A 20,775-nucleotide genomic window follows, 5' to 3' on the forward strand; every position below is an offset into this window, starting at 1 on the left:
CTTTTTTTTTTTTTTTTGAGACAGTGTCTCATTATATCGCCCTCGATAGAGTGCTGTGGCGTCACACCTCACAGCAAACTCAAACTCTTGTGCTTAAGCAGTTCTCCCACCTTAGCCTTCCAAGTAGCTGGGATTACAGCCACCTGCCACAATGCCCGGCTATTTTTTGGTTGTAGTTGTCGTTTTGGCAGGCCCAGACTGTGTTCAAACCCACCAGCTCCAGTATATGTGGCTGGCGCCCTAGCCGCTGAGCTACAGGCACTGAGCCCATAAATTTTAATTATTAATAATCATCTGTTGTATGCCTGCCACTGTCTCAGTACTTTAAATATACCATCTCTATGGGTGGCGCCTGTGGCTCAAGGAGTAGGGCACCAGTCCCATATGCCGAAGGTGGTGGGTTCAAACCCAGCCCTGGCCAATAACCACACACACACACACACACACACAAAAAATATATATATATATATATACCATCTCTAAAATAAGAATCTGGGGACTCTGATGGTGAGGTGTAGTGCCTAGGGTATAACGAGGAAGGAGCAGGGCCTGTATTCACACCCAGGTTCCTGGCCCTCAAGCTTGACCGCATATTAGAACAACCCCTAAGGCAGCAGTTATCAACATGTGGGTCGTAACCCACAACTGTATTAAAGGCTTGCGGCATTAGGAAGGTTGAGAACTAAAGCCTAAGGAGTCTTAAATTAACTGGTGCCTGGTAGGAGAAAAAATTTATTTAATTGCTCTGGAGTGTGTGGCTCGAGTGTGAGGAGTTTTTACAAGCTCTCCAGGTGATTCTAATAATGTGCAGGCGACACTGGCAATCTTGGTCAGTGTATCCTAAAGATCTCTTGGGTATGAACATCTTAATACCCCACAGCTCAAACTCTAAGGCAAAATTTGGATAATCCAAAATTTTAAAAGCTGTTAAGGGTATTTGGGGTGGGCAGGAGACTCAGTTGATCTTACAGATATGATAGTTTGTAAACTGATCTATAGAAACTAATGCTAGGGGGCCATTGAAGACAACCATTACTTTCAGCATGGATCTGAAGTAAGAATTCTGGCTCCTTCTGGGACAGAGAAGCTCGTTTTTCAGAAATGCCTTTTTCTGGCTGGGCACAGTGGCTCACACCTGTAATCCTAGCACTCTGAAAGGCCCAGGAAGGCAGATGGCTTAAGCTCACAAGTTTGAGACCAGCCTGAGCCAGAGCAAGACCCCCATCTCTAAAAATAGACAGCCATTATGGCAGGCACCTGTAGTCCCAACTACTTAGGAGGCTGAGGCAAGAGAATCACTTGAGTCCAAGAGTTTGATGTTGCTGTGAGCTACGATGCCACAGCACTCTACCAAGGGTGACAAAGTGAGACTCTGTCTCAAGAAAAAAGAAATGCCTTTGTACACCCATCTAGGCTTTATGTTTCATAAAACCTCTCTCCCAGATACTGGGGAGGGAGAAAAGTCAATATACCTACTTTCTTCTTGTCTCAGATCACGGGGAAAGCAGTGAAGTCAGCCAGTCAGAGGGAGAGCCCTGGCCTGACATCGAGAGCTTCAGTAAAATGCCTTTCGATGTCAGTGTGCATGATCCTAAATACAGTTTGATGAGCTTGGTATATACTGAGAAGCTGGCAGGGATCAAACAAGGTCAGTGCAATTGGAGGCAAGGGAGGTCACTGAAGGTCTAAGGGAACCTAAATAATCTGGGAAGGAGGCCGGGGCCAGTTACATCTTTGAACAGCAGCTTAAGTCTGTTTTTCTCTTTTATCCCTTACACACATGCATATCATCATTTAGTTTTTATTATCTGCTTCTCAGAGCATAAATTATAGAATCCTTGTGAAAGTCTTTTTGGGAAGTAGGGGATGGTTTTTCCCCAAGCATAGGGGAGACATGTAAGCCATGGGATTGTTTTCTGCCCCCTTATACACAGAAGTAATAAAAGAATCCAAAGTTGAGGAGCCCAAGAAACGAGAAACCGTATCCATGATGCTGACCAAATACGCAGCCTACAACACCTTTCACCACTGTGAGCAGTGCCACCAGTACATGGATTTCACCTCCGCCTCCCAGGTACAGCTCTCACCTCTGCCCTTAGACCTTGTTACCCAATATGGCTTTTGCATGAAAGGATAGGTTGGGGGGGGGGGGAAGTATCAGGCACCTACTTTTTGGACCTACATAAAGGATAGCTTATGAAAAAGAGTTACTCGGTGAGAAAAATACGTGAAGCAACAATTAAATACAGGTGTGCTATCTAATTTTAAATAGCACACAATCTTTATGGCCACCCTGTATACAGTCTTACTGGAATTACGGGATGGGGGAGGTGGCTTAATTTTAGTGTCTTAAATTACTCCATCAAAATAGTTATAGGTGTCACGTCTAGGTTAGAAAGTAGCTGAGATGTTTGTCTGTCTGTGATCCACATATCATGGTATATTTGGTAAAAGGGTCTCCCCACCCTCTTTTGTATAATTGACTACAATGGTTCTGGTGACTGACAAATCCGTAAGGTATGGCAACCCGTAGCTCAGTGGGTAGGGTAGTAGCCACATACACCCAGGCTGGCAGGTTTGAACCTGGCCTGGGGCCAGCTAAACAACAAAGACAACTGCAAAAAAAAAAATAATCGGGTGTTGTGCGGGCGCCTGTAGTCCCAGCTACTTGGGAGGCTGAGGCAAAAGAATTGCTTATGCCCAAGAGTTTGAAGTTGCTGTGAGCTGTGACGCTACAGCACTCAAGGGTGACATGGTCAGACTATGTCTCAAAAAAAACCATAAGGTGTGTTCTTAGCTGTGATGCTACTAACATGTCTGTTGATGTGCACCAACCCAATCATATTCTTTTCCTGCTTGACGTAGTTCTGACTGGTAGAGTCCACATATGTTTTACCAGGAAGAACTAAGAGATAGGAATACAAAATGTGAGCCAATACCCTACAGTATTTCACTTCTTTTTGGCCAGTGCGTCTTTCAGCATAAGAGATGGGAAAAGCAACAAATGATAGTATTATCCAGAGTCTGCTTTCCCCCAATTTATCTTCTTGATTTTTATGACTTACCTCTGGACACCTAGAAATACCTCTTGCTCCTTACAGGCCATGCTGACTGGACTTCCCCAAAATTGCTTTGGCTTTTTGGGACCAGGCATTTACCCTTTTCCCATATCTCATCCTAAAATACAAATGGGTACCAGAAGAGACATGCTGAACAACTGGCCTGAATGAATCGTTCTGTCCTTCTAATGCAAGTTACCTTTTATATCCCATTTGTCTTCTTGGTGTTATTAAAAACTTTTGGTGGTCTGCTTTGCAATCGGCTCACAATGCTTTAAGAATATAGAAGTCTATCGGCTCACAATGCTTTAAGAATATAGAAGTCTGGCGGCGCCTGTGGCTCAGTGAGTAGGGCGCCGGTCCCATATGCCGGAGGTGGTGGGTTCAAACCCAGCCCCGGCTAAAAACCACAAAAAAAAAAAGAATATAAAAGTCTATATATAGACTAAACATATAGACTAAACCAGGTCTACTATCATAGGTTTTTTTTTAAAAAAAAAAATCTGTATTAAAAATACTCTACTCACATAGTTTTTATGTCATTACAACATTAAGTAGTATATTCCCACATTTGAGAAGCAGAATAAACCTAGAATTTAAGCAAAGTACAATATTTTTCTATGAAATGTAGTATTTTGGTTAAAACCATTGAGAAACCCACCTGAATTCTAGTTGCTGTGAAAATCGCTGTTATTCTTTCACTAAGTAAACTATTATTTACATTATAAAGCACATAAGGACCTATTAATATAATTATTCACTAAGATGGTTTACTGAGAGAATATGAACTTCCCAGCAACTTTAAAAATAGTAGATTTCTTTTGGCTTTGATGAATCAAATGGTCTCTCCCTGATGCCAAATGAGCTAAATGGCTATTTTAATCTCTTCCACTTCCACTGTGAAGATGGGGCCTGTGAGGCATTTTAATGATGTGAGTACTTATATATTATTTAGAAAGCTGATATTCAACTCATTTGACCTGACCCACATAGAGAAGCGGTCCCCCCTATGACCAGGGACCTTTGGGAATTTGTACATAGCAGGACACCTCACAGGTATATGTGACCTCTGCACAGGACCGAGCGGTTGTGGCTCTAGGAGCATGAGAAACGCAAACACAGTGCCAAGCAGTGATACCTCTCCAGTCAAGAGGCAAGATGCCTGGCTCTCCAGTCAGTGGCAGCTACTAAGGCATGAAGTGTTTGCCTTCCCAGCATTTTAAATGTTGCCAGGTCTGGTGGCATTTGTAAGCCCATGTCAGTTTGGGTGGAAGTTTGGAGACCATGAGCGTACATGACCTCCCTTTCTTCTTTGTGAATGTAGATGTCCGACTCCACCCTTCATGCCTTCACATTCTCTTCCTCTATGCTGGGAGAAGAGGTTCAGCTCTACTTCATCATTCCCAAATCCAAAGAGAGTCATTTTGTCTTCAGCAAGCAGGGTAAACACCTGGAGAGTATGCGGCTGCCTCTGGTTTCAGACAAGGTGGGTGACAGCATCTGGACAAGGACTGCCCGGAATCAGATCAAGTTCTCTAAGCTTCCTACATCTAAAGGCTTTAATTTCCCTTTTTGATCTTTTTTTTCTTTCTCCCTCCAGCAGAATTTGAATGCAGTCAAGAGCCCTATTTTTACTCCTTCCAGTGGTCGCCATGAACACGGACTCCTAAACCTTTTCCATGCCATGGAAGGCATCAGCCACCTTCACCTTCTAGTGGTCAAAGAGTATGAGATGCCGCTGTACCGCAAGTACTGGCCCAACCACATCATGCTGGTGCTTCCCGGCATGTTCAATAATGCAGGCGTGGGTAAGGCCCCCCCCCCCCCCGGAAAGGGAGAAGGTCTGAGAAGACAAACTGAGTTCCATTCCCCTGGCACGAGACTTTCAGAGGTTCCCCTGCCTCTAGAGAGGACCTTGAGGTCCTGCCCTCCTGAACAGAGATCTGTTAAGCCTTCTTTGAATATGAGTTTTCTTTCCTTCCTTATCTGCAGTTTTGTAGCATTTCTGAGGACTAGTAACTAAGCAAGAAGGTATATTGAGCACCCTGGGGTTCTTCCCAGTGGAGGGCGCAAACGTTCCCGGGTTAAGCATTCTAGGGCAAGAATGTAACAGAAAAAAGATGGTCAGTAGGAGAGGAGAGATCAAATGGTTCACCCAGATCAGGAGGGGTCCCTGAGTTATCTCATCTTAAAGGCACATGCCAAGCTCTAGAGGGCTGCTGTACACCCAGGGAACTGGAAGCATCATTGCTAAGACAGAGCAGAAGTCCTGGAAGAAGTCCTTCCTGTATTTCCCCATGGGGCTTAAGAACAATGAGCTGATTTCTCAAAGGGCCTCATGGTGTTGAATGTACGGCAGAGCTATGGGGAGGCATGGAAGTATCTGGAACCCCTTCATTTTCCTTACTCAGGCAGAAAACGTCTACATAAATCTATAGTGTTTTAGAACTATATTCTTCTGGAAACTTCTGGCACTGTCGTTCTAAACAGTTTTTCACATCAGCTTTTGTAGGCATCTAACTCAGTGCTGAGGAGCAAAAGGATTGGGACTGAGAGTGCTTATTCCTATTTTAAAGGAAAGGATTAACACCCACCGGAGAGCTAGAGTGGAAGGCAAGCAAGGCCCTACGCGTTTCTTCCTCCAGGGTCTCCTGTGTTCTCCACTTAGCTCCTGTCTCTTCCTATGCCTGTTTTCAGCTCGTTCCTTTCCTTTATTTTCCTCTTCCTTTCTACTCCTTTTCATGTTTTTCAGCTTTAAGTGGCCTTAAGAAGGGATTAAAATATTTTCAAAAGTAGTTTTATTGTTTTGAATACAATTTTATTTTCCATGTTTATCACTTCTAATATAAAGTCAAGTGAATTAAGATTTTTGTAGAAGGTCCTTTATCCTCCCCCAAACCACCTATCTTTAAACTAACTAATGTCTTTTTCTATATAAATATGACCCTTTTCTGTGCCTGAGTGACCCTTAGGAGAAAAAGTTTCCCCATCTCAGATCTGATTGAACTGGTTAGTACCAGTTTTGCCATTTTTGCAGTAATTTGAGGATAAAGCCAACAGGTGTAAATACATGCTATTTTGTAAAAACACAACTTACCATCTTAACCATTTCTAAGTATACAGTTCAGAAGTGTTAGTTCATTCACATTGTTGTGAAACGCATCTCCAAAACTCTCTTCACCTTGCAAAACCGAAACTATACCAATTAAACAGCTCTGTTCCCTGCTCTGCGGCCTCTGGCAACCACCAGTCTAACTTTCTCTAAGTACTTCATCTCAGTGGAATTATGCAGTATTTGTCCATTTATGACTGGCTTCTTTTACTTAGCATGTTTTCAATGTTCATCCATTCTGCAGCATGCGTCAAAATTTCCTTCCTTTTCAAAGGCTTAATTATCTTTCTTTCCCTGTATGATTATACATTTTGTTTATCCATTCATCAGTTGGACACTTGAGCTGTTCCAACTTTTTGGCTATTGTTAATAATGCTATGAACATAGGTGTCCAAATACCTTTTTGAGACCCTTCTTTCAATTATTTTGGTATAGTCACAGATGTGGAAGTGCTGGATCACGTAGTACTTCTATTTTTTGAAGAATCACTGTATTGTTTCCCATAGTGACTGCACCATTTTACATTCCCACCAACCAGTACACAAGAGTTTCAATTTCTCCCCATCCTTACCAACATTTTTTCTTGAGGTGGTATGGCATTTGTGATTTTGATTTGCATTCCCCTAATGATTAGTCATGTTGAACATCTTTTCACATGATTTTTGGCAACCTGCCCATCTTCTTTAGAGAAATGTCTCCAAAGTCCTTTGCCTATTTTTCAGTTGAATCCTTTTTTACCATTGTTGAGCTGTACGAGTTCTCATAAGGGAGCACGTACTCTGGATATTAATCCTTTATCAAATATAAAACTTGTAAATATTTCCTCCCATTCCATGAATTTCCTTTTCACTTTATTTGATAAAACCTGGTTTGTCTATTTTTTCTTTTGTATCCTTTGTTTTGGTGTCACATACAAGAGATCATTTTCAAATTCAATGCCACAAAGTTTTCCCCTATCTTTCCTTCTAAATGTTTTATAGTTCTAGCTTTTAGGTTTAGGTCTTTGACCAATTCTGAGTTAATTGGAATGAAATCCAACTTCATTCTTTGCATGTGGATATCTGGTTTCCCAACACCATTTATTGAAGAGATCATCCTTTTCCCATTGAAAGATGCTGGCACCCTTGTGGCAAGTGATTTGACCATATATGACAAGGTTTATTTCTGGGCTTTCGGAGTGTCTCTCTTCATGCCACTACCATGCTGTTTTGATTACTGTAGACTTGTGTTAAGTTTTGAAATCAGGAGGTGTGAGACCTCCAAACTTTGCTTCTTTCTCAACATTGTGTTGGCCACTTGGAGTCCCCTGAGATCTCATATATATATTTAAGGATGCATTTTTCTATTCCTACAGTCTTTCAGATTTTGATAGGACTGCAATAAATCTATTGATCACTTTAGGTAGTACTGACATCTTACAATGTAGAGTTTCCAATCCATGAATGTGGAGGTATCCTTTCATTTACTGGTATCTTTCTTTTGGACAATATTTTGTACTTTCCAGTATACAAGTCTTTTGCTTCCTTGGTTAAATTTATTCCTAAGTATTTTCCTCTGTTTGATGCTATTTACAATAAAACCGATTTTGGGTATTGATTTTGCATCTGCAACTTCATTAATTCTAACAGGGCTTTTTTAAAATTTTGTTTTGTTTGAGGTGGAATTTTTAGTTTTCTACAGACAGGGTATGCTATCTAGGAACAGATAGTTTTGTTACTTTTTTCCAATTTGGATGCCTTTTACTTCATTCCTTTTTCTTGCCTAATTTCACTGGCTAAGCTTTCCAGTATTATGTTAAATAGATGTGGTGGAAGGCAGACATCCTTGTCTTGGTCCTGGTCTCAGAGGAAAAGCTTTCAGTCTTACACCATCAACTATGAAGATGTTAGCTGGGGGCTTTTCATACATACCCCTTATTATGCTGCTGAGAATGCAAGCTATTACACACGTTTTTGGAAGACAGATTTTCCTACATCTCAGTTTTATCCCTTAATCCATTCAAACTTCTTTGGGTTCCTCCACAGATTTAATAGTTTTAGCCTCTTCATTTCATGTATCATCTACATTTTGTTTCATTTAAAGGTAGCCACTCATAAAATCTGGCTAACTGCCAGCACTCGCTGAGTCCTTGCTGTGACACTACAATCCTATGAGACAGGCATTATGGCTGCTCCTTACACATGGAGAAGACAAGGAATAGTGGAGTTACTTTGTTCACGGTTAAAACGGCCAGAAACTGGTAGAATCGGGATTCAAAACCAGGCAGGTTGGCTCTGCTCTGTTCTCTTACCATACCATGTTGCCTCTTATAACAAGCAGATCTAGGGAAAGGATGCCAGTTCCCAGAGTCTTCTTCAGAGAAGATGCTGCTGCCCATTTCCTAGAAGTATCTAACGCAGGGAACACATCAGTGGAAGTGGCATCCCCGCTCAAAGCAACTGTGGTTAAGTCCTTAGTGCAGCACATGTGAGTAGCTGCTTCCAAGACCAAGTGCCTCTTGTCATGCTTCAAGGAACTAATCAATAATAGTATTCTTGCAGTACTCAAGTATGGTTCACATATCACCCACATCATCAAAGGTATGCCTGGTTTCTGGGCCTTCACTAGACTTACTCAAGTACTTCTCTGGTGATGGGTTCTAGCAATCTATACATTCAACTGACTTCTCCAGTCACTCTTACACAGACTAGTTTGAGAGCCACTGCTCTGAACATGTTGGCTCCCACCTGCATGGTTGCCACATGAACAGGCATGCCTGTGGATAGAATGTGAGCTGCTTGATGGGCTTCGGCCAAGCCAGATCGAAAGATGTGTCTACATGGTTATGTTGCCCTCCAGGTGCCGCCAGGTTCCTCATTAAAGAGCTGTCATATCACAACCTAGAACTGGAGAGGAACCGCCTAGAGGAGCTGGGAGTTAAACGCCAATGTGTCTGGCCTTTCATTGTTGTGATGGATGACTCATGTGTCCTGTGGAACATTCACAGTGTTCAGGAACAGACCAGGTACTGACTATTTCCAAGAAGTTCTGGGAGACTATGACACAATGCTATAGAGATGATACTTTTCTTGGCTGCAGTTACACACAGAAGTAAATAAGACAGCTTTCCAGAACAAAATCGTCAACCAGGCTTGGCACCTGTAGCTCAGTGGGTAGGGCGCTGGCCACATAACACTGAGGCTGGTGAGTTCAAGCCCAGCCCAGGCCTGCTAAACAACGACAAATGCAAAAAAAAATAGCCAGGCATTGTGGCAGGCACCTGTAGTCCCAGCTACTCAGGAGGCTGAGGCAAGAGAATTGCTTAAGCCCAAGAGTTTTGAGGTTGTTGTGAGTAAAACTCTATCTCAAAAAAAAAAAAAAGTCAACCAAAGTCTACCCTCACTAGCACACTCTGTGGTGACTTAAGAATTTTTAATGTAGACATTCAGTATGCCATTAAATTCCAGGATCATTTTGGCATCATTGTGTTGGTTAACACTAAAAGTGTGTTGAGACACTTGTTGACACTTGACCGTGGTTTACTTGTTGACATCTTAGTCAGGAGACATGGTCTATAATCCCAGCTCTGCTTTGTAACGGTCTGTATGAAAAAGGAAAATCATTTCACTTCTCTGTACCTCAAGTCCGTAACCTATAAAATTATAGCTGGGCTAAAATCAGTGGTTCTCTTCCTGGAGTAGTGCTGTTCTCCTAGGGAGCATTTGGGGATGTCACAATGCTAGAGGGTATTCCTCAGTGGAGCCTGTGAGAACTACAGAATGCTAACCATTTAAAAGTACACATGCAATAGGTGGTGCCTGTGGCTCAAAGGAGTAGGGCACTGGCCCCATATGCTAGAGGTGGTGGGTTCAAGCCCAGCTCTGCCCAAAAACTGCAAAAAAAAAATAAAAAGTACTATGCAGTAAATAGCCCGTTAACACCCTCCCACTGAAACACTGTTGCAGGTTATCTCAGTCCCTTCTAGGCTTTAACACCATTTTGTGTCCAGTCAAGTTTTCAAATAGTCCTTTATTGTACATAATTATAGGAAACGGGAATCATGCTCCTGTGCCTCTGACCCCTGGCTACCTCTCTTTGGTAACTCACTGCTCATTATTCACTTTGAAACATGGGCTGATTTCTTTCTTTGCCCTAAAGGGATAAGCCTCATCCCAAAAGAAAGCTTCGTAGGCCAGGCAACGTGGCTCACGCCTGTTATCCCAACACTCTGGGAGGCCAAGGCTGATAAGCTCAGGAATTCGAGACCAATGTGAGCAAGAGCAAGATCCTGTCTCCAAAAATAGCTGGGCATTGTGGTGGGCGCCTATAGTTTCAACTACAAAGGAGGCTAAGGCAAGAGAATCACTTTGAGTGCAAGAGTTTGAGGTTGCTGTGAAGCAAAAGGAAGCTTCTTTAAGTTAACAGTGACAGGCAGTGTGAAATCTAGGCTTGATATCCTCCTGCACTACAGGCTAATACAAAGTCAATTGGTTAATTTTATCTTTTACACAATTACTCCATATAGAGTAATTGTAATATTGTAATATTACTCCGTATAGAGTAATTGTAATATTGACATTTATATAAACTAACTTTATATTTCATAGCCAGCCCATGGAAGCAGGAATTTCTAGTAAGAATGTGTCCTTGAAGAGTGTCTTGCAGCATATAGAAGCCACACCAAAAATCATCCACTATGCCATCTTGGGCATACAGAAGTGGAGCAGCAAGCTGACGTCTCAGAGCCTGCGGGCCCCCTTTTCTAGGTGCCACGTGCATGACTTCATTCTCCTCAACATAGACTTGACTCAGAATGTGCAGTACGACTTCAACAGGTAAGCTGGGCCCCACAGAGCAAGTAATCCCGGCATCTACTGATTGTTTCTGCCCAGTTCTAACCTCCGTCTCTGTAACTTTAATTGAGAGAGTGAGAAATTCCTTATAGACAAGAAGAAAAGGGGATCACAGCCCTAAAATGCATCTTTCCATCACCCTTCACACTGACCTAGACCCTTAATGATAGCTGTTTCAACGTGAAGTGCTAAAAAATACACTTCGGCTATCTGATTATTCAACAAGCACTAAAACAGGCACAAGTCAACATGTGGACCCACAATTAAGACTAAACCTTCATTCACCCTTAGAACACAGAAGAAAATCAGTTTCCTTGAATACTAATAAGACACAGTTCTGGATCCTGTAGGAAAGGCAGTAGATGAAGATAAGCATGTTAGCCCTGCTTTCACCTCCTGAATAAATTGTGTCCACATGCCGGAAAAATTTGACAGGGCCAAAGAAGAAAGTCAGGGGCCATGAAGTCTCTTATTATGCCAATCTTGGACCCCATGGCTAAGGGAATAGCTGATGCTTTCACTTGTGTTTTAAATCGGCAGATACTTCATTCAGTTTGTCACTAGAATTTTAAAACTAGGAGCACCTCTGCACTCCTATTCTGCCAGAGTATATGCAACAGGAATACAGTCCTGGTTCTGCATAGGGATCTCTGAATCCTCGTGGCACTTCTGGGACAAAAATTAGCTCACTTCCTCTTTCAATGCCTATAATGCCCAAATCAGGGTTTTCCCAGGCTAGCTCCATCATGAAAGCAAGGCTGATTATTTTAGCATTTCTCCCAACATCTGCCACACATCCTTCTAGGTACAGTTATCGTTGTCAAGATATGTCAGACAAAGAAACCTATTGTTGTGGTTATGATTTAGGTATTTCTGTGAAGATGTTGACTTTAACCTGAGAACAAACAGTAGTGGCCTGCTCATCTGCCGTTTTAATAACTTCAGTCTCATGAAGAAACATGTTCAGGTTGGCGGGCAAAGGGACTTTATCATTAAACCAAAGATCGTGGTAAGTTTTGCAAGCCTGATTTGAGTACTGAAAATAAACACAATGATTCTGTAATAATGTCTTTGTTATTAGATACTAGCATTGAGCACTTTCCCCTTGACTACAAAGTGAACGAATACGAGAGTTCTGAATGTCTACTCTCATTTCTGTTACTGAGGACTCGTGTAGTGCCAAAACTTAAGTTTTGACAATTAAATGAAATTACTTTAGACTTAAGCCATAACAGTTCCAGCAAAGCTTTAGTTTCAAGATGGCAAATGTTACATTTTAACATCCTTTATGTGATACATGAGAGAAATGTAAATCAGGATGCTAGTCTGATCCTTTGCTAGATGTCTTTTTTAATAGATGGTAACAAATCAAAACCAGGGAAGAATAAATTCACAGGGCTACCTTTTTCTGAGAGATTTACTGGAATCTAATCATTTTCAGCACGTGGACTCCCCAGTGGAGCTTGGAACAGGATTTAACTCAGACACACCCAGCACCACTGTAAAAGGCTTCTGATAGGATTTCACAGTGTACCTGTTAAATGCAATAACTTTTAAGACCCTACTTTCTGCCTTTTACTACCTTTGCTGTATGCAACTTCTGTTGAATCCTATTATACTATTCCCAAGAGAAAATAAAAATTTTTAAGACCCAAGAATGACAGACATATGTTTGAACCTAGCATCTATCACTGTGCTACTGCTGTTATTTGGGGACTGTTAAAATATAATCCATTGTTTCCTTGCCAGTTTTATCCAGTGACAAAACACGTTTCCCATGACCATCTCTGCTCTGATTTCAGGTGTCAGAGAGCTTAACACCCATCTTGCCCCTTCAGTACATCTGTGCTCCTGACAGTGAACACACGCTACTGGCAGCCCCAGCACAGTTTCTCCTGGAGAAATTCCTTCAGCACGCTTCATATAAACTCTTTCCCAAAGCCATTCATAACTTTAAGAGTCCCGTGCTGGCCATTGACTGCTATCTTAACATTGGACCAGAGGTAAAAGGGGTGGTGGTGGTAGTTAGTACTCTGCTTACCCATATCCATCTACTTCCTTCCCATTTTAGCTGTTTGAAAACTCAGGGAGAGACAAAAAGGAGCCTGAGATCAACTCACTTATGCAAAGGCTCACCAAGGTGATGGAAAATGTCCCTCCCATACCTACATCATCTCTACAAAACAAGCCAGTGAACACTCACAGCTTAGCACAGATGCAGCTCTTCCCAGAAGCCAGCCTCCATGACTTGAGTGGCTTACTCCCATCTTAACATTTATCAGATTATATTGTAATTACATGTATTTTCTTGGTGAGATTTTGAGTTCTTCAAAGGCACACGTCCTCACCACTGTTTTAGCTGTGATTACATGTGTACCATGTGAGCCCTGTATTGCTGGCGTTTCTCCGCTCTCGCCCCCAGACTTCTTTCTCAAGTTCTTTACATGTTTTAGTTTTTTAAAAAATTGCTACTTAGCTTTCCCTTGGGAGTATTCTATTCTAGGCATTAATGTAACATAGCCTCCTTGTATAGAATTTTTTAAATATAAAGGTATAAAGAAGAAAATAAAATCACCTGTAACAGAAACATGACATTTTGGTAAGCTGCATTTCCTTTAGGGTTTTTCTTTATGTATTGGAAAAAACCCACATATATCCATTACAGACATTCTTTTAACACAAGTCCAACTGTGTTGGAAATTAATTTTTTAAATAGAACAGTGTGAACATTATATATATATATATATATAATACATATATATATATTTTTTTGAAACAAAGTCTCATTATGTCGCCCTCAGTAGAGTGCTACGGCATCACAGCTACCTCAAACTCTTGGGCTTAAGCGATTCTCTTGCCTTAGCCTCCCAAGTAGCTGGGACTACAGATGCCCGCCTTCAAGGCCCAAATATTTTTTGTTGCAGTTGTCACTGTTTAGCTGGCCTGGGCCAGGTTTGAACCCGCCACCCTTGGTGTATGTAGCTGGCGCCGTGACCACTGTGCTATGGGTGCTGGGCCTATATTCTCATTTTTATGATGTTTCAATAATCTATACTGTGGGTTGGGTATGGTAGAATTTTAGAGATAGAGGAACTTTAGAAATATATAATAAAAACTTATATGGTATTTATCCAAGTTACATGTCTCACCTAGGTCTCCCAGTTCCCCTGTCCCAGCATTCAGGGCCCAAGGAATTAGAAAATATAATCTCACTACTACTACTGCCAATACTTACCAAGTGGTTTACATAATTCACAAAACAGTTTAATTCACCAAACAGTCCTATGAAACAGGCACTATTGTTATTTCCTCAGATGAGGAAACTGAGAAGTAAATTATTTATTGTCACATGGCTAATAAATGGAAGAACCAGTATTTGAACTCAAGCAGACTGGGCCATACATTTAGCCATTCTATCATTCTAACTCCTGTCTTACTCAGTTCCCCGTTATCTTCTATTCACAGAAGCCAGACAGAGCCAACAGTTTTAATTCATGCACTGTTTTAAGTATCAGCTAAAACTTTAAGTAAATCTAAATGAAAAGCTGATTAATTTTATTCTCATCAACAAGGTAATCTAAACATTTGATCTTTCCTAAGTATGCCTTTTTGTGGAAGGTAATTTTAGTAATTTATAAAGATACCTAGATGGAGGAGCTTGTTTTCTTTCTTACTGCTAATTTCTCTCACAGTGGTCTTTTATTATGAGAAATAAACAAGCTTTTCTTTCCTTTTTTTTTTTTTGAGAGAGTCTTATTATGTCACCCTCGGTAGAGTGCTGTGGTGTCACAGCTCACAGCAACCTCAAACTCTTGGGCTCAAGCGATTCTCTTGCCTCAGCCTCCTGAGTGCCTGGGACTATAGGCGCCCTCCACAATGCCTGGCTATTTTTTGGTTGCAGTTGTCGTTGTTTAGCAGGCTTGGGCCGGGTTCAAATTCGCCAGCCTTGGTGTCTGTGGCTGATGCTGTAACCACTGAACTACAGGTGCCAAACCACCAAAGCTTTTTAAACAGGTTAAAACTTGACATACCAAATAAAAGAGGTACAAAGCTTAAATAACCTACCCATTTAAGTTAACACTGGGAAAAACTTGTCTCCTTTACCTACACTGAAGCAGCTGAAAAGGAAGGTACTGATTTGTTCAGCTAAACTACAGACATTTTTCCTTGCTCTTGAAATGCCCACGCTCTTTCTGCTTGATGATTTCAGGTGGCCATATGCTACATCAGCTCCAGACCCCACTCCAGCAACGTCAATTGTGAAGGGGTGTTTTTCAGTGGACTCCTCCTGTACCTCTGTGACTCTTTTGTAGGTGCTGATCTTCTTAAGAAATTTAAGTTTCTCAAAGGTAAATCAAATTTAGTATTTTGATTATAAATGCTATTGGTTCCCACTGGATAAAATACAGAGGTGAAAGATTAAAGAAAAATACTTTAATACTGATTTTTGCCAATAATTTGAATATCTTGCTTTTAAACCAGGGCCACACACTTTCCTTATCTGAAACAACAAAAAGATTCAAGTTATTAACCAAGACAAACTGCAGATAAACGGCCAAGTCTGTGATCATATTAAAAAGGTTTTTGCCACTATTAATTTAGAAAGAGATGATGTAACGTAAGAACATACAATGCTTCTCACATAATCTAGTTTTAGTAGAACTCAAATTAAGATCTGTGTGTATAACCACACACATCTGTAGTAATTTTGAGGTAACACTGCTGGGTCAGGAATCAACTGCAGTAACTGCATCCCCTTTGTTCTGATTCTGATACAGAAACTAGAGTTGATTCACTGGGTATAAAGCACACAAAGTTGGAGTGACCTAAGAACAAAGTATAAATCACAAATAATCTTAATAAGATGACCTTTGAGGATAGTGAAAAAAGTGAAGTTGAGACATTGTGTGTGTGTAGCATAAGAACATGAGGGCACTCTGCATTTATTTATGTATGTATAAAGATGTATAAAGTGCTTCTAGAGTAGTGGTTCTCACAGGGAGGGAGGAGGCAATTTTGCCCCTCCAGGAAACATTTGGCAATGTCTTGAGACATTTCTGGTTGTCACACTGGGAGGTGCTGCTGGCATGTAGTGGGCAGAAGCCACAGGTGTTCCTAAAGATCCTACAAGACACAGAATAGCCCCCACGACAATGAATTATCCAGGCCAATGGTACTGAGGTTGAGAAACCCCAATCTAGAGAAACATGAGAAACATAACATTGGTTATCACAGGAAAGGGGGACCATAGCTGAGAGATTTCTCACTTTACATTCTTTTAAACTACTGAATTTGTAAAACTACTTATTCAAAACAAACAATAAAATTAAAAGGAACAATGAATAGATTACTACATTATATGTTAGTTCTCAGATGTGTTAGCTTAGGAACTGTAATCAGAAGGATGATAAGGTAGTTTATAAATTCAATCCCTGAGCCTGAGACACATTTCTCTACCTTTTTTTCCTGAAGGTGCTACCCTGTGTGTCATCTGCCAAGACAGAAGCTCCTTACGCCAAACAATTGTCCGCTTAGAACTAGAAGATGAGTGGCAGTTTCGCCTCCGGGACGAGTTTCAAACTGCTAACAGCAGTGATGACAAGCCTCTCTACTTTCTTACTGGACGCCATGTCTGAGCTTTTGAGGAGACCAAAAATAGTAAGGGAATGCCTAGGCGGGTGGGACAGAAAAAATTATTTGGGATTTATTTTTTCCTTTAAAGTACAATCACTGTGGAGCAAAGTGCAACATATTTGTTCTCCAAAGAACTCCCCAAATCTGACCCATGTCTTTGCAGATATCACTTTCCTTCAGTTCCAACAATAGGACCTTAATTTCAGGTAAACTCCACCCTAGGCAGTTATGCAATTACTAAAGATATGGTCTGCCCATGGGATCTTACAGAAGATACTCTGGAGAATGAACATGGAGTTTGCATTGTTTTTTCTACACTATATTAGGAGGAAACTGACTCTGAGCATTAGCTAGCCTGAATGTGTTACATTGAGAACCACACCACTGGTGTGGAATTAATTGAAGATTAACATTTGAGGCCTGAACCCTCAGTTTCTCTTCAGATCTGTACTTTGGTACAGTATTACTCAGGGGTCTGAAAATGATAGAATGTAGAAGATATTGGTATTTAAAAAAGAAGTAGCTTTGTCTTTGTGCAGTGTTAGTTTAAGATTTATAATCTTCTATGTATTGAAACTTTTGGCAAAATTTCCACAAGAGTTAAAAGTTTACTATTTAAACTGAACAAACAAATCAGTAAATGCAGAGCAGGCACTGTATGCATTTATGCAGCTTCTCCTGGCTTAATTCCTTTGCTTTTCCCATTCTTTAAAAATGTCTCCAGTCTTTAAGCACACCATGTCTGTGAGAATATGTAACAGTGATTAATCTTATGCAAGACCTAACACAGTAGTTTATCCAATTAAAGAGCTTTCAGCAGTTAACCTGCACCCACTCTGTTTGGTTGGAATTAAGCCGATGGTACCAGCAAACCTAATGTCAGGCTGAGGTTCTGCCATAGAGTGCAAACTGATCGTTTCCTTTCAGGGACTTGAGCAAAGCTGCCTTTAAAAGACACACTGAGTATATCAGCCACCTTACGCTGACAACACAGAAATGGCTGAAATGGGAAACAACCATAGAAAGAGAAGGAAGTGTTTTACTTAATTTTGCCAGTGACTTCTTATTTGAGGAGTAAGAAAGATTCCATAAATTTCTACAGGTTTCTCACCAAATATTTTAATCAAAAGCATTTTCAGAAAATGTTCTACAACAGCAGTTCTCAACCTGTGGGTCGTGACCCACAGGAACTGTATTAAAGGGGTGCAGCATTAGGAAGGTTGAGAACCACTGTTCTAGAACAAACTAAGTCTGTTGGAAATTTACTCTTAAATTACTCCACTTCTCATCACTGAACAATCTCTCAAGACGCTTTTGTCATTAGCCCACGCATGCCACTTTAACTCCACTTAAGATGGCCATTTTTACTTGAATTGATCTTGTTTGTGACCTGAAACTACTGAAGGGTCTACTAAGCCTGCATTTACTTAGAACAAAATAGTGTTAATTGACCAGCTTTATTACCTTGTGATAACAATGAGTTTACAGCTAGTGGAAAGACGGAATGTATTAAGACTGAAAATGGTTTGCAGGATCTCTTGATTTTAATGTAGCCATTTATGATGCTTTAAATGTATTTTGAAGTGAACAATTCCTTTTAATCTCATTTTTAATTGTCCTTCAAAGAGGACCTGCCTTATATATGCTTTAAAAATACTCCTTAATTTTAGTACAGCAAAATTGTTGGCATGTTTCAAAGGAGTTTGGTTTAGATATGAATGTATTTCACTTGTTTCTGTTTTGCTGAAAGGGCCTAATGCAGATGGTATCAAGAAACTCACTATTTGTGCAATATTCCAATAATAACGTTTACTATGTACGGCAGGTAAAATACTTGAAATAATTCTAAAACAATTGTACCTGGGGCAGATGGCCTCTCAGGATTTCTTCTGGCTTTATGACTTCATGGTCTAAAAGAGTTTATGTTTTTGTTTTTTAAGAAGTTACATCAGATGCAGGTACTCCATATTAGTTAGAGCTGTACTTTGAAAATGCAAATGATTTTGAGTTTTTAACATACTATTTAAGTCTGTGAAAGAAAAATGCCAGAATAAAGCCAAAGACCATCACCCCCAATGATGGAGAAACTGACCTGCCCATTCTTTGCAAAGCCTATCATACTAAGGTTTGCAGCTTTTAAAATCATTTTATCAATATACTTCTTTAGAGAATGCTAGGTCCTTCTTTAAGAATAAAATTGCACAAGCACAGGACACCATGATTTGTTAATATGTATCTTGGTGTGTTCAGCTTTAAGCTTTGCTATCCCTTAGAACACTGATGTGGGGTAAACGGATTCGCCAGGCCCACACAGTAGCTCACCCAGAGACCTGCTGAACCTTGGCATGTATGACAGTTCACACAGGTTAATACTGAATGTAAACTAAAAGTTAGAATGAGAACTGCTGTAGTCAATTTTTTTGGCTGTAATTTATGCAATTGCTTTTTGTGATTTTTAGAAAAGCGGGCACCTGTGTTACTTTATTACTGTAAATTTTTTTTAACCAAAATTTGGTGAATTTCACTAGTCAGTCTACCTCACATTTTGTTTATGATTCTAAATTGTCTAAAGTTGTGTCTACTGTACGTTCTTGTATTTTCATTTAATCTGGTGAATGTATTAAAATTCTCTCCCACCCCCTCCAACATGTTTTTTTATTCTTTAAACTAATGTTCCGTTAACAAAATATAACAAAAACAAAAAACAATAAGCTCCCTGACTCAGGCAATGTCCAAGAAAGGGTGGAAGTCCCTATATCATAGGTTGGATGACTCTAAGATTCTAATATTTTGGCATAATAGTCCAAGAAAAAGTGTTAAACATTTGTTGAATGAAAATCTGTACCTTATACAAAGCAGATACACGTACAACACACACACATAAAATATCTATACACCATGCCCATTTGAAGATTTCTACAAAATTACAGATGACATCTACAAATGACTAAAGAGATATTAGAAATCACTTTGATGTCCTTCTCAGAAATAGAGAATGGGTTGCTAGAACTGTGTAGTATGATACAAAGTGTTACTGTTAAATCTCCAACTTATTTCTAAACTCTAATTTTACAATCTTTTGAAAAAAAATAACTTGGTTCTTTTGACTTTCAGTTCTATTATGTAAAGAATAGTAAAATAATACCATTTGACACAGAATCCATGAAAACACTCTAAGCCAAAAGCCCCTTCACCATTATCCTCAGGAGAGGCAGTAGATAACTGTATTTGTTAAGTTGATGGCATGAAGTGTTTCAGAGAAAAGCAGAGACTCCCCGTCTGCCACTGTGTATTTCAAAGCAAGCAAGCACCTTGAAATGACTTAATTGTGCAATCTACTGCACTTTCATATTCAACTACCTAGACTTGGAACAACATCCAGGGGACGAACATTCACCAGACTTCTCTTGAGACACAGAAACTGGCTTCTTCTGGGTCTAAAGAGACTACTTCTATAACATTAAACCCTGGCTTCACTGAAAAAAAAAAAAAAAAAAATCACTAAAGATGGCTTCAAGAATGGCCTCTAATTTCAAAGAAAAGTCATTCACATAATAAATTCACTGTGCTCTCAAATGTGAAGTACTGAGCTAAAACATCAATTTCAGTTACTATGACCAGATATAGGTATAAGAAAAAAAAGCGACTGGTTGCATTGGCTCATGCCTGTAATCCCAGCACTCTAGGAGGCCAAGGCAGGTAGATCATCTGAGCTCAGGAGTTCCAGACCAGCCTGAGCGAGAGTGAGACCTCGCCTCTAAAAATAGCTGGGCCTTGTGGTGGGCACCTGTAGTCCCAGCTACACAGGAGGCTGAGGCAAGAGAATCGCTTAAGCCCAGGAGTTGGAAGTTGCTGACAGCTGTGATGCCACGGCACTCTACCCAGGGTGACAGCTTGAGGCTGTCTCAAAAAAAACACAAGACAGAACCCATCAGTTTTTCTGCCAGAAGGCTCAGGAACCATGAAAATGACATATGCCTATAGTCACTACCCCAGAAATGTACTCAGTAATCTTAGCTTCAGGTGAAATGTGGATGGGCTGGAATGCAGCTATCTTCCTATCCAGAGGGATGAGACACTCTAGCTGGGCAGCCAAGCAAAGCAAGCAAAAACAATGAATATATCACTACACATCTGC

The 20,775-nt window shown here is 40.5% G+C and overlaps 2 protein-coding genes across 10 annotated transcripts in view; one reads left to right on the plus strand and one right to left on the minus strand.

Annotated features, from left to right (window-relative positions):
• GREB1L (GREB1 like retinoic acid receptor coactivator) overlaps nucleotides 1-19,351 on the plus strand; it is a 308,414-nt gene extending 289,063 nt beyond the window's left edge. For 6 of the 9 annotated variants that reach the window (XM_053571376.1, XM_053571377.1, XM_053571378.1 and 3 more), the window contains 10 exons: nucleotides 1,493-1,648; nucleotides 1,935-2,074; nucleotides 4,384-4,545; nucleotides 4,660-4,867; nucleotides 9,010-9,175; nucleotides 10,758-10,985; nucleotides 11,871-12,012; nucleotides 12,806-13,006; nucleotides 15,214-15,352; nucleotides 16,476-19,350. In XM_053571376.1, coding sequence (XP_053427351.1) covers nucleotides 1,493-1,648; nucleotides 1,935-2,074; nucleotides 4,384-4,545; nucleotides 4,660-4,867; nucleotides 9,010-9,175; nucleotides 10,758-10,985; nucleotides 11,871-12,012; nucleotides 12,806-13,006; nucleotides 15,214-15,352; nucleotides 16,476-16,639 — 1,706 coding nt within the window. In that variant the 3' untranslated portion in view covers nucleotides 16,640-19,350. Of the gene's footprint in view, nucleotides 1-1,492; nucleotides 1,649-1,934; nucleotides 2,075-4,383; nucleotides 4,546-4,659; nucleotides 4,868-9,009; nucleotides 9,176-10,757; nucleotides 10,986-11,870; nucleotides 12,013-12,805; nucleotides 13,007-13,074; nucleotides 13,144-15,213; nucleotides 15,353-16,475 lie in introns of all 9 variants that reach the window. The other 3 variants (XM_053571381.1, XM_053571379.1, XM_053571382.1) reach the window with 3 other exon arrangements.
• Nucleotides 1-20,775, minus strand: part of ESCO1 (establishment of sister chromatid cohesion N-acetyltransferase 1) — a 109,319-nt gene that overhangs the window by 19,446 nt on the left and 69,098 nt on the right. The window lies entirely within an intron of this gene.

Source organism: Nycticebus coucang, chromosome 19, assembly GCF_027406575.1.
Source record: "Nycticebus coucang isolate mNycCou1 chromosome 19, mNycCou1.pri, whole genome shotgun sequence".
NCBI lineage: Eukaryota > Metazoa > Chordata > Mammalia > Primates > Lorisidae > Nycticebus > Nycticebus coucang.